Source organism: Mastomys coucha, unplaced genomic scaffold (assembly GCF_008632895.1).
Source record: "Mastomys coucha isolate ucsf_1 unplaced genomic scaffold, UCSF_Mcou_1 pScaffold22, whole genome shotgun sequence".
NCBI classification, from domain to species: Eukaryota; Metazoa; Chordata; class Mammalia; order Rodentia; family Muridae; genus Mastomys; species Mastomys coucha.
In genome coordinates, this window is record NW_022196905.1 from 156,584,079 (window position 1) to 156,598,833 (window position 14,755).

The 14,755-nt window shown below is 53.7% G+C and overlaps 1 protein-coding gene across 1 annotated transcript; it reads right to left on the reverse strand.

Moving 5' to 3' along the window:
* Positions 1-4,899: 4,899 nt before the first annotated feature.
* Positions 4,900-11,010, reverse strand: LOC116104735. Its single transcript, XM_031391210.1, has 2 exons — positions 10,977-11,010; positions 4,900-8,968 (listed from the first exon to the last, which is right to left on the reverse strand). The coding sequence occupies exon 2, from the start codon at positions 8,929-8,931 to the stop codon at positions 4,900-4,902; it is 4,032 nt and encodes a 1,343-aa protein (XP_031247070.1). The 5' UTR covers positions 8,932-8,968; positions 10,977-11,010.
* Between the last annotated feature and the right edge of the window lie 3,745 nt (positions 11,011-14,755).

Sequence of the window (14,755 nt, forward strand, 5' to 3'; positions counted from 1 at the left end):
GCCTGCCCTGCCCCTAGTTGTCAGCTGTTAGACCTGCCCTGGTGCCCTGGCTATATTTAGGAAGCAGCAGCGCCTCATGCATATTCAGCTGGGCTTCCCTTAAGCAGCACCAGCCACTTTGAGGTCTCCAAAGAAGGCTGGAGGAAGTCATATTGCAGCCACAGGTACTTATGCTTCTGAACATGAAGCTCCTGAAGCCGCGGCTGCAGGCCCAGCTCCAACCATCTGTGACAGACTTCATCTGTGCCATTCCGACCCTCACTGAACTCTAGAGAATCCTGCAGCCTTCCTACCTACACCAGAGAAGGAGCCCTTCCTCTGATGGCCCAGCAGAAGGCCTGTGTCTGGGGCAAACACAGTCTTTTATTTGCATAGGAGGACTACTGTGGTCAGTCTAATGTAGTTTCTCATTTGCACCTCGGAACTATGCCACAGGTAATGCAAGTCCTGCACTTCCCATTAGAGGTTTGCTAATCTTTGCTTTCTTCGGCGATCTAAGCAAGCCGTATGGCTTGCTTGGTGAGCAGGCTGGGGGATGCCTTCCCTGATGATGCAACATTAGGCTCAATAAAATGTTCTTGTCAAGTGCTCGCTGTGTTTGCTTTCAGTAGAGCCTGCTGAGCTAATAGCAGGGGAAAGGGGCATCAGAAGCAGTACCAGGAGAGTGGCTGGTGACCAACAGGCCCAGAACAGTGACATTTGCTTCAATTAACACAGCAGCAGCACAACAGGACTGATACACAGGCCTGGTGGCTGTGATGCTAGTCGCTGTCAAGGGCTAAGGGGTCACGACTTTTTGGGGCTATAGAAGATCTATGACACTTCGGCAGAGCTAAGGGTTCTTTAGACCTCAGACCTGCCCAAGAGCTGTTAACATTTCTCACCGTAGGGACAAGGGCCCCAGGGAACCACACAAAAGCTGTAATACTAACGGGTTTCACCAGCTGCTCCCGCCTGCCTCTGTCAAGTGCTGACATAGACCACAGCTGTCAAAGACTAGTACGGGAGAGTTTCCTGCCTGCCCACAGTTTCCTTGCAGGTAAGGCCCCACTCAGATGCTTAGAAATAGCCCCGCCTCCAGAGCAGGCACGTGACTTCTTTAAATAAACCCAGAGAGGATCCTGGGATAGCACTGCTATCTTCTTCCCGGGGCATGCTAAGGGTTTCTGTGGACAGAGCCTCCAGCCCTGCTGGTCCGGTGCTGATACACAACGGAGTCCTTTGTACCCCGGCCCAGGCCTCACCGACTTTTCTCCTCCTTTCATGGTTGCTTCCTATGTGATACTCAGTTCATCCATGCAGCATGCCCAAAGATAAGTAGGAAATCGTGCTGGAGAGATGGCTCAGTGGTTAAGAGCACTGACTGCTCTTCCAGAGGTCCTGAGTTCAATTCCCAGCAATCACATGGTGGCTCACAACCCTCTGTAATGGGATCCAATGCCTTCTTCTGGTGTGTCTGAAGACAGTGTACTCACATACATTAAATAAATCTTCTTAAAAAAAAAAAAGATCGCTATAACGATCCATTTTCAGTATGTGATGTGTGTGTGGACACCAAGGCATCACAGATAATCAGGAGGCAGGAGGCCCCTTTCTCTCTGACTGGTAGCTGGTGCCTGCTTGTCTCAGAACCCTGAACCCCAAGAGTTAGAAGGTTGCAACCAGTTTACTAGGCGACTGAGCCCACCCTCAGGAAAGGGGGAGATCTCATTAGATAAGACTGTGTCCTGAACAATAGGGTAGAGGTAGAGAAGAGGATCTGCTAGAGCAGCCTGAAGCCTGTGACTCCCAGGAGTACCAGCCAACGGGGAGGGGACAGCAAATTCTCATGATAAGGGACTTTTAAAAATATCAGTCTCACTGGGCGGTGGTGATGCGCACCTTTAATCCCAGCACTTGGGAGGCAGAGACAGGCGGATTTCTGAGTTCGAGGCCAGCCTGGTTTACAAAGTGAGTTCCAGGATAGCCAGGGTTACACAGAGAAACTAAACAACAACAACAACAACAAAATCAGTCTTGTGCCAATTCATGTCTGCCACTTTTTGCCTTTTCTTTATGGCTACAGAGCTTAGCTTAATTCACTTTCTCTAGTCTCGAATTTCTTGTTTCCCACAGACATAAGAGATTTATAATGGGAGATATAATTTATTTCCTTTTACAAAATTCCAGCTATCCAAAGTTAGTGCACCTTCAAAGGAAGCAATATACCAAAATATTTTTTTTCTGACTGATCCATTTTAGAGATTTTATATACAAATAAAAATAGACAGAGAACTTAACAGGTAGCCATGGGTTGATAGATAACTAAAACGGCAGTGACATCTTTGGTTGAAAGAGTAAGTCCAGTGTCTCTGCACAATTCTGAATGTGACAGTCCCAAGGGTGTGTCTTACACAGTGCGCAGTGTCTGCTGGCAGTCGCATAGCATGTGGGAGAGGCTCACTCACAAGCTGTCCTCTCTGGGCTGCAGGAGTCTGTGGACCGCGCCTTAAAAGCGACATCAGCAAGGCCCGAGTGAGTGAATGAGTGGCGGAGTCTTAGCTGGCATGATGAGATGATGAGTTAGGAGCTGGAGTAAACGTTTGTAAACTTTGGATCTTATGGGGGATGGTCTGCACACCATCTTGGGCATTAGGTGTTCTAACCCGGGAGTGCTGTGGGTCTTTCCCAGCAGCACAATGGTCTGCCTGACAGACACTGTGGTGAGCTCTCTGCGGACTGAGTTTAGACTTGGCAGCAGGGACTTGCTCTCTGATTTCAATTAGAGCAGTGTTTAACTGCTTACAGTCTTTCTGAACACTGGGCTGAGCTGTGCCTCCCTGAGCCTCAAGGCGCCGGCGACTTCACAGTGGCCGCGTGTACAGGGACGGGCTGACCATGCTGTGCCGCTTGCAAAGATTCTGCTGTGTGACCAGGCAGGACCAGCAGTGGGCCTGTGTGACGAGGCAGGACCAGCAGTGGTCCTTACTTGCTCAGTCCTCACAACTTTTAGGCCTGTTTAAAAGTTCTCATTTGCAAAAGTACTCCATCTTAAAAAACAAAAACATCAAACCTTCAGCAATATCTCCTTAAAGGGATTTCCAATGAGCATGCACTTTTTATTATCTCCTCTGTGTGTCATCAAGCATCATTTCACATTCTTTGTGGGTCAAAGTATGTAAAGAAAGAAAACAAGTAAATCCGTTTTTGCACCTGTCTGGTGGGAGATTGCCAAACCTGGGCATTCTCAAGGGTTGGAGCTGCTTTCCTGCACCACTGGGATGAGCAGATGTTGCTGATAATGCCAAAAAGGCCCAAGGAGGTGTGGCCTCTGCTGGGACCGCCCTCCTGGCTCGTAGTCCCTAGGAGCTGGCTTTATAGGAACTCTGGGTAGGGTAGGGAATCACTGCACCCCATAGCTCCATGTCCCCCAATATTGGCTGGGCTTGAAAAACAAATACCTAGGCATCTATCTCCACAGGACCCCAGATTATGGGGAATGGCCCCAGGGGTGCAACATAGGACACAAGGGGACAGTGCCCTGTGTTCAGGAAGTTCACACATCCCCTGTAACTTCAGCAAAGGCTCTTGAAAAGGGTGAGGAGCACTGCCTCCTACAGAGGGAGCACGTGGAGACCACAGAAGCGTGGAGCTGACTCCTGGGGTTCTCAACACACAAAGACCTTGTGCTTCCTCTTTGATCGGGGGTTCGAGTTCCTGAGCAATGGCCCATTTGTCCACTCAGGTATCCCTGAGCTGGGGTGGAGCCGCCCATAGTGAGCTTCATTTGGGATAGGACAGGACATCATCCTTGTTACAGGTATTTGAGTTGGAAAGCAAAGGAAGTCCCGGAGAGCAGGGAGCCCGCCTCCAGAGCCGTTCTAGAGCAGAGAGCCCGCCTCCATGGCCGTTCAGGGAAATTCTCAGGTGTGACAGAACCAAAGAGCAAGTCTCCAAGGGGCCTGAGAGGAAGGCACAGGCACCCAAAGGAGAGCATCCTGGGATGCTGATCACCGCCTCAGCTCTTCTGTGGTTCTGTGGGGGCATCCCCACAAGTCAGGTGGCACGATGACCAGAGCTCAAAGAGGTGTAGTCTGCTTAGAGGTATCCAGCTTGATTACAGTAGACACACCGAGGGCAGTCGGGACACGGTGAGTTGTTAATGGGGACTATCTTGAGCGTGGTGCAGTGGGGGTGACTGTCACTGCCCTCGTGTGCCTCAGGACAGCAAATGCCCCGGACAGAACTGCAGTCAGCAGCTGGAAACAACTGGAAGCCCTGTAATTCGACCAACAGCAGGATGAGAGAGCTGCCTCATGCCTGGAACTGTATGCTTCAAACCAGTGTTGAGAAAGCCCCTGTGGCTCCTTGTGGTTCTTTCCCGATGTCTGCAGAGGAGACAAGCCAGTCTGTGAGCCCAAGTCTGGCAGTGATCAGCAAGACTCTCGTACCAGCTTAGATGTGGGGTGTGGCTTAGGCAAGCACTGCACTTCCCACCTATGCGAGGTTCAGGTCATAGGCCGTGGGCACTGACTTTGGGTAGTAGGCCTGGACATGGTTGGGAAGCTCTGGGGAGCCAAGGGCCAGAGGACGCAGAAAGGGCAGCCCATGACATCGATCTCTCTTCTGCTAAGACAGGAGTGAGTGCCTGTGTACTTCAAGTCACAGGGCTGGGCTGACAGCACAAAGTCCTGTGAAGGCAGAGGGCCGCAGCTGGCAGCCTTGGATAGCGAAAATCTTCCTCATCTAGAGAGATCTCACAGCTGCCTTGAACACGCGCAAGCACCACCTGTATGCATCCCCAGGACTAGTTCATATGAAGAGAGAAGAAATGAGAGACACTAATGTCTACATTTCCTCGGGGGCAGAGGATGCTCAGAGTCATGTTCAGTTAGAGACCTGTTGGCTCAAGGTGAGCTCTCACTTCGGAGGCTCAAAGGTATCACTGGCCCTGAGGACTGTGGGCCTGAAGGACAGGTCGAAGGCCTTCTGGTCCCGAAAGCTTTGGGCACGATACTTTGCAAAGTGCACCGACTTGGTATGCTTATGGTCTGATAGGCCCTTTTCTGCCCTGGGGGTACTTGGGGGCCCATCCTGGGCAAGGGATTGGAAGAATGGGTGGCCCCCAGCATTAGATGTGAGCCAGGAAGCATCATGTGTGTTCTCCAGGGAGCTGACTATGGTCCCGCTACTAGCCAGAGTCTGGCTTTCTTGGGGCAGGTGCTGGGCAACCAGGCCTTGTTGACTGCCAAATGTGGGGCCCAGTCTGGGAGGCTCCCCACTTGTGCCAGGAGTCAGGACTCCTTCAGCAGTGCTGTCAGCTTGTCCCCAGGCCCGAGGTACTGGGTGGCTGGCCTGTCCCTGACACTGGGTCTGCTTCTGCATAGCAGGGCCATACACTTTTGTAAGGTTCCCTGGGGTAGCCAGATTCTTGTCAGCCTGGACACTGTCTCCTTGAGTTGGGCTCTTCTCCAGCCTCTTTGGTGGTCTTGAGGGATGCTCCCGAGCCCTGTCCCTGTGCTGACAGGGGTTCTCCTCCACCGGTGTCTTTTCATGCGCTATCAGGTCCTGAGAAGCCCATGCCTGAGGGTCTACCACACCCAGCACATCTGACTGTCCAGTCTGGTGTAACCGTACGTGGCCTGTACCAGTTTCCTCTGATCCGAGCTGTCTCTGTGGCCTGCCCATGCCCGCCTGTGTTGGCAGAATCTCTTTGGCTTCACCTCCCGAGGTTTTTGCCTGGGGGGCAGACCCATGCTCCTTCTGGTTGGGAACAGGAGGCTCTGGACCGGGTGCTAGCCCCACCTGCCTGGTCTCTCCCTTTGCGGCCGGCCTTATAGGGGAGTCTGCTGCCCTAGGGAGGTGGTGTTCTTTGTCCAGCGCCTGTGGACCCACAGAGGGCAGCGGTGAGTGGTCCAGATCCTCTGCTGGCTTCGTTTGTGGCTCTGGAGATGCTGCGCTTCTGCATAGAGGGTCTCTTCCCGCCGCTTTAATTTCGTTCCGTGGCTCACTTGAAACACGTGGTGGAGACTTAGTAGGCATCAGGCAAGAATCCGCAGCTTCCCGTGTCTGAACAGCTGGGGCTGCCGACATGAGGGGACGGCTCCACAACAGGTCTTCGGCAGTTATGCGTCTTTCAGCGGCTCTACTCTCATGCTTTGAGGTCCTGCTTGATACCAAAGAATGATGGCTGTGGGGTCCTTGTGTTATCTTGTCTTCATAGTCCGGGACGCTTCCTGACTGGGGTGTTGTCTTCTCCTGAGGGCTTTCTCCTCCATCCTGGGCATCGCCAGCCTGTGCAATCACCTTGTGTTCAGTGTCTGGGGTACCACCCGCTTGAGGCACTGTCTTGTATTTGGTGTCCTGCACACCACCTGGCTTTGATGATGCCTTCTGTCTAGTGTTTTGGGCACTACCTGCCCATGTGGTTGTTTTGTGTTCAGCACCTTGGGCGTCACTTGCCTGTGACACTGTCTTGTGTTCAGGGTCCTGGGCACCACCTGGCTGCAGTGCTGTCAGTTTAGTGTCTTGGGTCCTATCTTGCTGTGTTGTCTTGTGGTCAATATTCTGGGCACTGCTTGGCCACAGTGTTATCTCGTGTTTAGGCTCCTGGGAGCCACCAAGGCACGGCACTGTGTTGGGTTCCACATCCTGGGGAACATGTGGCTGTAGTGTGATCCTGTGTGCATTGTTCTGGGTACCACTTGCCCATGACATTTGCTTGTGTCTAATGTCTTGGGCACTTGTCTGTGGCACTGTCTTGTATTCAACCTCCTCGGAATCACCTGGATGTGCAATCACCTTGAGTTTAGTGTCCCGAGTACCAGTTGGCCATGCTGTCATCTTGAGTTCAGGGTGCTGAGTACCACTTGGCTGTGGTCTTGTGAGATCAGTGACAGTGCCTATCACCTGCCCAGAGGCTTTGACACTTGCAATAGACTGATCGTTTACTGTGGACTGGCTGTTGCTGCCCAAATCATGGCTGCTGTTTGCCTGGGCGATGCTTGGTGGTTGAGCTGACTCATTCAGGGGCCCTTGGCATTCCTCCTGTCCAGGCTGGATGTTCTTGCCTGGGGCTGTAGAACTGTCAGGCCTTAGGCAGTCCTGGCTTGGCATCAGCACCATGTGCCCTCCCTGGAGGCCAGTGGCCAAGCTGGTGCCCACTCCTGCACAGCTTCTCCCGGCAGTGAGGTTTGTCGAGGGGCTGTTACCACTGCAATTCCTAAGGTCATGGGACTTCTCAGGGCTCTGTTTTTCCTCTCTTCCACCAAGAAACGCCTTGGAAGGACTTGGTATTAGGAACCTTTGTGAGGCATCGCTGCCCATGCCGGCGCCATCTCTCAGGTCTTCCTGGAGTCCATGCTGAGCTGCAGGATGGAGACTCACGGGCACCCCACAGGGTTGACTCTGCATTGTTGGGGCTTGGGGACCCCTCTTGTCCTCAGTCACAGTGGATGCTGCTGCTTGTTCATTCTCAGCCACGACCTCTCTTCTCACAACTGGAGAACATTTGTCTTTGCGACCAGGAGAGGCCGGCATCTCGTGAACAATGGGAAGCTGCACTGTGACTTGTGGGGGTGTGATGGCCGGCTGTGCTCGCCGTTCGGCCTGGACAGCTAGTGGGGCTCGGAGGGGCATCTGAGTCACGGCCTCCTGCTCTGGCAGGTACCTCTGGATGGCAAAGAAGGGCTCTCTTTCCAAGCCTGAGGGTGTTCTTTCGGCTTCATCCTCAGAGCTGCTCACAGTCATGGCGATTTCAGGGGCCCCTCTTAAATTATCCGTCACTCCCTGGGTGTCAGCTGCCACCTCTTGTGTCCTGGGATCCGCTGTTCTGTGCCTTCCCACTGGTTCAGTACTTCTGGGGCTGCCCAATCCACATGAAGACAACACTAGTACACGGCCAGGCAGAGCATGGCCATTGGTAGACGTGCCAGAGAAACCCACGTTCAGAGCCACGTGACTGTCCATGCCGGCCACTGCTTGGGGCACCGAGGACATGAAATGTTCCTTGTGCTCCTCACTCACGAGACCTTGTGTTCTGTTTGCAACAGGCTCCTGGTTTTCTGAGTTGGAGAATGTGTTGGCTCCCCCAGTGGGCCAGCGTCTGCACTCTGAGTGACTAAGTTTTGCACAGTGGGACAACCAGCTCTGGGGCCCACAGACGATGGTGGCAATGCTGAGGGCCGGCATGGGCTCAGCTGTGCAGGCCAGAAACTGGGCAGGGGGGATTCTAGTGCAGCTGGTAGCCATGGTGGCTACGTGGAGCACCCGCACTTGTGGCCTGTGCACTTTCCTCTTCTGTAGGTTCTTGCTCTTCAGTCCTTCCCTGTGCAGAGGCAGCACACCAGCCTCAGAGTACAGGCAGCTGTTTTGTTCGAATCTTTCCCTGAGCTTGGAGAGGATGGAGCTCCGGCCCACGATTCTTGGCAGGAGGCCCCTGGCAGCTCCAGGCCGCTGGGCAGGGGGCTTCTCACGCACTTCTTTCTCCTTGGCCTCCTTCTCTTCTGCAGCCAGGAATTTCTTCAGGATGTTTTTCACAGTGCTCTTCCCGCCCGAGGGACTCCACCGGGGCTTCTCACTGGTTGGGGTCCTCTGGCTGGAGCTTCTGCCCCCTTCCTTGGTCTTTTCCAGGAGCTTGTTAATGGTGGCATTTACAAAACTCCTACCCGGTCCTTGCTTGTCTTTAGAGATCAGCCGGCCCACATCCCGGGTCTTCTTGAGGTGGGGCTCCCGGCCAGTGCCCATGAACTTAGCCTGTAGAAGCTGGAACCGTGTGGGTCTCCGGCCCACCTCCTGGAGTTGGGAAGGGCGGCTGGCTCTGTGTGTCCTGTCTTCTGCCTTGTGAGGCCCATCCGCACGGTCCAAGACATAAAGCAGGAGGCTGTTGAGGATGGTGCGGGCTGCCTCGTCGCATGTCCTGCTTATCCTCTTCTTCAGCATCTGCACGTCCATGGCTGTCTTCTCACAGTCAATCCTGGGGCTCTCAGAACTGTGGGAACACAGAAATCAAAGCCCACAACGGTCACATATTTATTCATTTTCATAAGCTCACGCTTATCCTGATTTTATGTCATCTTGACACAGGCTAGAGTCATCTGATAGGAGGGAACCTCAATAGGAAAGTCTCCCTGATGACAGGCAAACCTGTGGGGCATTTTCTTAACTAGCAGTTGATGGAGGAGGGTCCAATCCATTGTGGGCTGTGCCATCCCTGGGCTGTGGTTCTGGGTTCTGGATTCTCTAGGAAAGCAGGTAGAACAAGCCAGGAGGAGCAAGCCAGTAAGCAGCACCCCTCCATGGCCTCTGCATCAGCTCCTGCCTCCAGGTTCCTGTCCTGTTTGTGTCCCTGTCCTGACTTCCTTCAGTGATGGCCTGTGATGTGGAAGTGTGAGCCAGATAAACCCTTTCCTCCCCAGGTTGCTTTGGTCACGGTGTCTCATCACAGCCACAGTCACCCTGACTAGCTCCACCTCGAAGCTCCTGGAGGAACCCTGTTCATTCTCAGGAGTCAGGACCTATCTGGCCTGCGGGCTGCTGCTGGTCCTGAGCACCATCAGGGAGGCCTCTGCACGCATTCAAAGAGCCGACACATTAAGTAGAAGTATTAAAAGGACAGCCATGTCGTGAGCACTCCCAAAGTCTTGGCAGGCTGTGAGCAGGCCCGGTGCATGGTAAAAATAACCAAACTGGGGTAGCAGCTGTGCTGCCGCCACCAAGAGATCCATTGTTCTGCGTAGTCAGTCCGGATATAAAGGCCAATCCCTGCAGTGGCTGCTCTGTCTCTGCAGGGATAAACCAATCCTGGGATGGCCCCAATACTCCCTTGCGGCCCAGAGTGGAAAGCCACCCGATTGGTCTGTCTAGCCTCAGGCTTGCCCCTCGGGCACCTGGTGGATACAGTCTTACTGCTTGACCGGTCTCCCGTTCAGATGGCCTGTGGACACATCTCTTCAGACCCAGCCGGAAGCTGTCGTGGGTGGAGAGAGACCTCCTTTCACCTAAGGGGGCTCGGCATCCGGGGACAGCATCAGCATCGGCAGAGTGATTCTGAAGCGTTTGCGCTTCCCGCAAAGCCACAGGCATATCTTAACAAAGGCTGCTTGCCACAGGCAGAGGGCACAGGGTGGGGGTGGGGCAGGCTGTGTGCCGCTGATGGCCTTTAGGGAATCTGAGCATAGTTGCGTGGGTTTGAGTGGCCCCAGATTTCCAGCCTCTGAGGTAAGTAAGGTGGCGTGGTCCTGGGAGCGGTTTGGCTCTGACTGTGGGTGGCCATTAAGTTCTACATGTTAGGGTTGACCTAGATACAAGCTTCTGTGTGGATACCTGGGGTCTCACAGGCACACTGCACGCCTATGAGCTAAACCCTTACGTCTCAAGTTCCTCCTTCTATTAACTGTGCCCCTTAGGCACACAAGAGCTTTCCTGGCCTCCGCCCACTACAGCCACAGGGCCCTACGGCTTTAAGATGTGTCAGACTTGCTGGCCCTAGGAAACATTCCCTGCCCCTCTTTCGGGCTTGCCTGTCCCACATGCGCACAGCCAACATTGTCCTCAAGCACTTGCTGGTCACAGGTCACATGGCCACACTCCTCTGCCAGCCACATCTAGCCTCTATTCTCCTTGGATGTTCTTTGTACAGAGAACAACAGCATCTCTAGCCCACCCAGGCCTTCTGTGGGTCTGGATTCACATGCCTACTGTTTCATCATGAATATCAGCACATGGGACCTCAGGCAGGGCTTGGGATCCAGAGCTGGCTGAATTCACACATCTGCAGTTACCAAGCCCGTACCCTCCAGCAGGGCCGGGACTGGTCTACAAACGCTTCCATCTACAGTCTCTATGAAGAGAAGCTTGACAATTAGCACTATTGCCTCTCACTAGGTACCCCATGCGGGACCACCAGAGCCCCCTTGTGTGAGCGAGCTTCCAGAGCCACAGAGCCTGTGGAGACTTGAGGGTCTTGCTCCCCAGGCCTGGGATGCAGATAGACTCACCTGGCTCAGGTCCTATGAGGAGGCTCAAAGAGCCTGTGTACCTCTTGGAGCTTTGTGGTCACACAGTATGTGAGCTGGCCAGGCTATTTCTACTGTCCTAATAACTGTCTCAGGTGAGTCAATAGTGTGCCTGAAATAAGCACACTGATGACATCCAGTCGATATTCTGACCAACTGACTAAAGGCCACGGGGCTCAACCACACAGGACACTGAGCATCATTCCCAAGATCCTCTCGGAGGGCTCCAGAGCCCGTGGTCTAGAGGGAGAAATAAGAAACTCGTCTGGTATTAACTGTGCAGCTTCTCCTGCCACAGAGGGGACAGCCTAGTGTCTCCACATGCCCTATGCCATGGTTCCATGCTGCCTTCCATTCTGGGTAGTGCCAACACCTCGGTGGTGAGCTGTGAGCAGGACATTTTTAGGGGGATTTGCTGAATGTCCTTAGATCAAGAGTGTTAGTGGGTCTAAACCCAGCTTGGCTGGTTGGGCTGAAGCCACACTATGCCTCCTTCCAGTTCCCAACCAGTTAGAAGCTAGTGTATTGCCAAGGTACCGCCCAGCAGTTCAACACCTGCCCATCGCCAGGGACCAACACTTGAGGCCACTTGGGGCCTTCAGTCTAATTTCTTCGGCAGACATGAAAAGGGGATTTATCTAACAGCCCCAGATGGGGTTTTTGGAACGCTCCCCAAAGCTCTCGTCATCTCCAATGTTTTCAGTTAGGGCAGGGTGGATGCTTTCCTAAGATTTATGGGCCAGCATTAACAGATTAGCGGAGAGACTTAAGTTCTTTTCTGGTGAGCCACACCTGGCCCTGTCATACCAAGGCCCTACATGGAGGGGCATCTGCGCTGCGACTGAGTAAACCGGGAGTTCCCAGCTCACCCCGGTGAGTCAGAACTGTGTTTAACAATCGTTATAATAAAAAATTCCTCCTCGTGATCTTTGCTTATCATCCCTGAGGCCACCTGCTGTCTGTGAGCGAGCTTCTGTCCTCTTCCAGAATGCCTCCCTCTGATCTGCAGGCTCAGCCTTTCATGTTCTCCCAACTCCTGATAGGCTCTAGATGTACTAATGGGGGAATGGAACTCTAGCATGGCTCGCCTGGACATCTTTGCTTTAACTCATCTACCTGAGGCACCCTGTTCCCAGAACAGCCGGTTCCAGGCCCAGGGGACACAGACTCATGGTTCTCTCTCCAGAGAAGTCTCAAACTCCTAGCCCACGGCTGCTCCCCAGTCCTCCACGGGGGTAGCTCCCAGCCCACAGCTGCTCCCCAGTCCGCCAGCCCACGGCTGCTTCCCAGCCCACCAGGGGGTAGCTCCTAGCCCACGGCTGCTCCCCAGTCCTCCACAGGGTAGCTCCTAGCCCACGGCTGCTCCCCAGTCCTCCACGGGGTAGCTCCCAGCCCACAGCTGCTCCCCAGTCCGCCAGCCCACGGCTGCTTCCCAGCCCACCAGGGGGTAGCTCCTAGCCCACGGCTGCTCCCCAGCCCACCAGGGGGTAGCTCCTAGCCCACGGCTGCTCCCCAGTCCTCCACGGGGTAGCTCCTAGCCCACCAGGGGATAGCTCCTAGTCCACGGCTGCTCCCCAGCCCACCACCAGTTACCATGTGACCACTTAGAGTACCCAGTGCAATTTCACGAGTCACTCTGCTTCTGCCCATGGCCCTCTACTGCAACAAAGGCTTCAGGTGAGTAGGAGTCGTGTCTGTTTTCCTTCCCACTTCGCTCCAGTGGCCCACAGAGTTCTCAGCATGAGAGTCGGGCCTCTGCAGATGCCTGCGGATTGGCTAGGAAGGACCCCATGGATACCTGTGGGGCAACAGTAAGCAGCCTGCAGACCTGCCCCTCCTACCGCTGGGCTCTCCTGGTCGTAGCCCCAGCTTTACAAATCTGCTTCTCTTTCCTCTGGCATATTGCTGCTCACCCTCCGCATTCCTTCCAGGGAGCCTTTCCTAGCTGTGAGTCTATGCTGCAGCCCTATGGAAGCCTCTCTGTGCTGTGTGTATTCTGATGCCCAAGCCTTCTCATGTGGTCTCCTCCCATCCTACCTTGGATCTTCTGAGCTGCTGGCACATCCAGTCTAACCTATGCCAGAATACTTCCAGTCTTTGCTCACGACCACACCACACACTGGAGCACCAGGGTGGCTCGTGGGGCCTTAAGCTGCCGGTGTGGGGCACTCTTTACCCAGCCACAGTGTGGAGACATGACTGTCCCTCAGGTACTTGGATGAGCTATAGAGCCTGGCCCAGGAGGGAACAGAATCTTCCCTTCCATGGCCAACACAAACAGGGGGCCCATAAACCTTCCTAATTTAGGCACCAGTGGCAGGCAGGCAAGGTCATTTAGGACGGGAGACTGGACAATCATCTCCAGACCCATCCAGGCTGCTCAGCACTTAGGAATGCCTACTGCATCATGACTTCTACGGAGAGCAGCAGGCATCAAGCAAGCCCTGCCTACTTCAGTTTGAGCACACATAGTCTTGGGTCAATCCAGCTATGGTCACGGGGTATGGCAGCATTGCTGGGTACCTGCTCTGTTCTGAGCATCCTCTGGCAGAGAGCGCTTCTCTGCCTCAGTTTCCTTGTAGGAGAAGTGGAGGTCTCAAACAAACTCCAGTGAGCAAAGCAGCAAGCAGGCTTCTGTCACGGCTCCTGCCTTGAGCTCCTGCCCTGACTTCCCCCTGGACAGTAAGTGTAAGAGGAAATAAACCCCTTTATCCCCAAATTTGTCTTTGGCGATGCTGTTTATGACAGCAACAAAAAAGCATATGAAGATGGTTATTATACCCATATTCCTTACTCCGAAACTGAGGCCTGAGGCCTCAAACTGCTTCTTCCTGTTCATTCTGCGCAGCTCATGGTGGCTAATCACTAAGCATGCTGACTGACCACCATGTTTTGTTTCTATGGCCATCCCTTCTGGGAGCCTTTCCTTAAAAGCCACGAATATCAGGGAATCAGGCCTCCCTAGCTCCAGGCCAGTAGCCTTTGCCTGCTATCCCTCAGTCTTCCTCCTTAGCTCATAGACAGATCCCCAGCTGCTTCATCAGCTTCTACTCATAGGTCCTCATGGCCACCCTGGAAGGACAAGGTGGCCCTGAGGACAGGGACCCTCGGAGGCCACCCTCATAACTGGGTCAGGAACCCATTTGTATCTCATCCAGCCACACAGTCTTGACAGACTCAGTGTCCAAATGGGGACTTATATGGAGACTCTGGACAGTGTGCATAGCCTGCTCACTTCCACAGAGCAGTGAGCATCTGTCTCAAGGGTTGGTTGCTCAGCCAGTGACCTGCCCAAGGGCTCCATGCAGGCACTTGCCAAGTTAGTGTTATGAAGAGAGATGCAATCTAGATTCCTTTTTACTTTTATTAGTAAGATTGCACATTGCTTTCTGGGGTTTCCTGGGATAGAAACCACCCAGGTCCTCATGTACGCTAGGCACACGCTTCACCGCTGAGCTGCATTCATCCACAGCTGAGCTGCATTCATCCACAGCTGAGCTGCATTCATCCACAGCTGGAGTCTGGTTTTAAGTGAGGCTCTGAGTATGTTCCTAGTAGGCCTAATGTTAGGCTATGAGTGATAAAAATATACTTCTAAGAGAAAAAAAAGTGTTTTCCAAACAGTCCAGAAGACCCAACTATGGATGCGGTGAGCGTGTGTGTCTGTGAGGTCCTAAGGAGCCGTGGGGAAGTGTTAGTGTCGCCTGTCATTTGTAAGCTTGTGACTCCTGTCTGGCAGAGCTCTGTGGCAGATGCTTGCT

Excerpts from the sequence above, each read along its gene's own strand:
- LOC116104735 (XM_031391210.1), bottom strand. The coding sequence starts at position 8,931 with ATGGACGTGCAGATGCTGAAGAAGAGGATAAGCAGGACATGCGACGAG.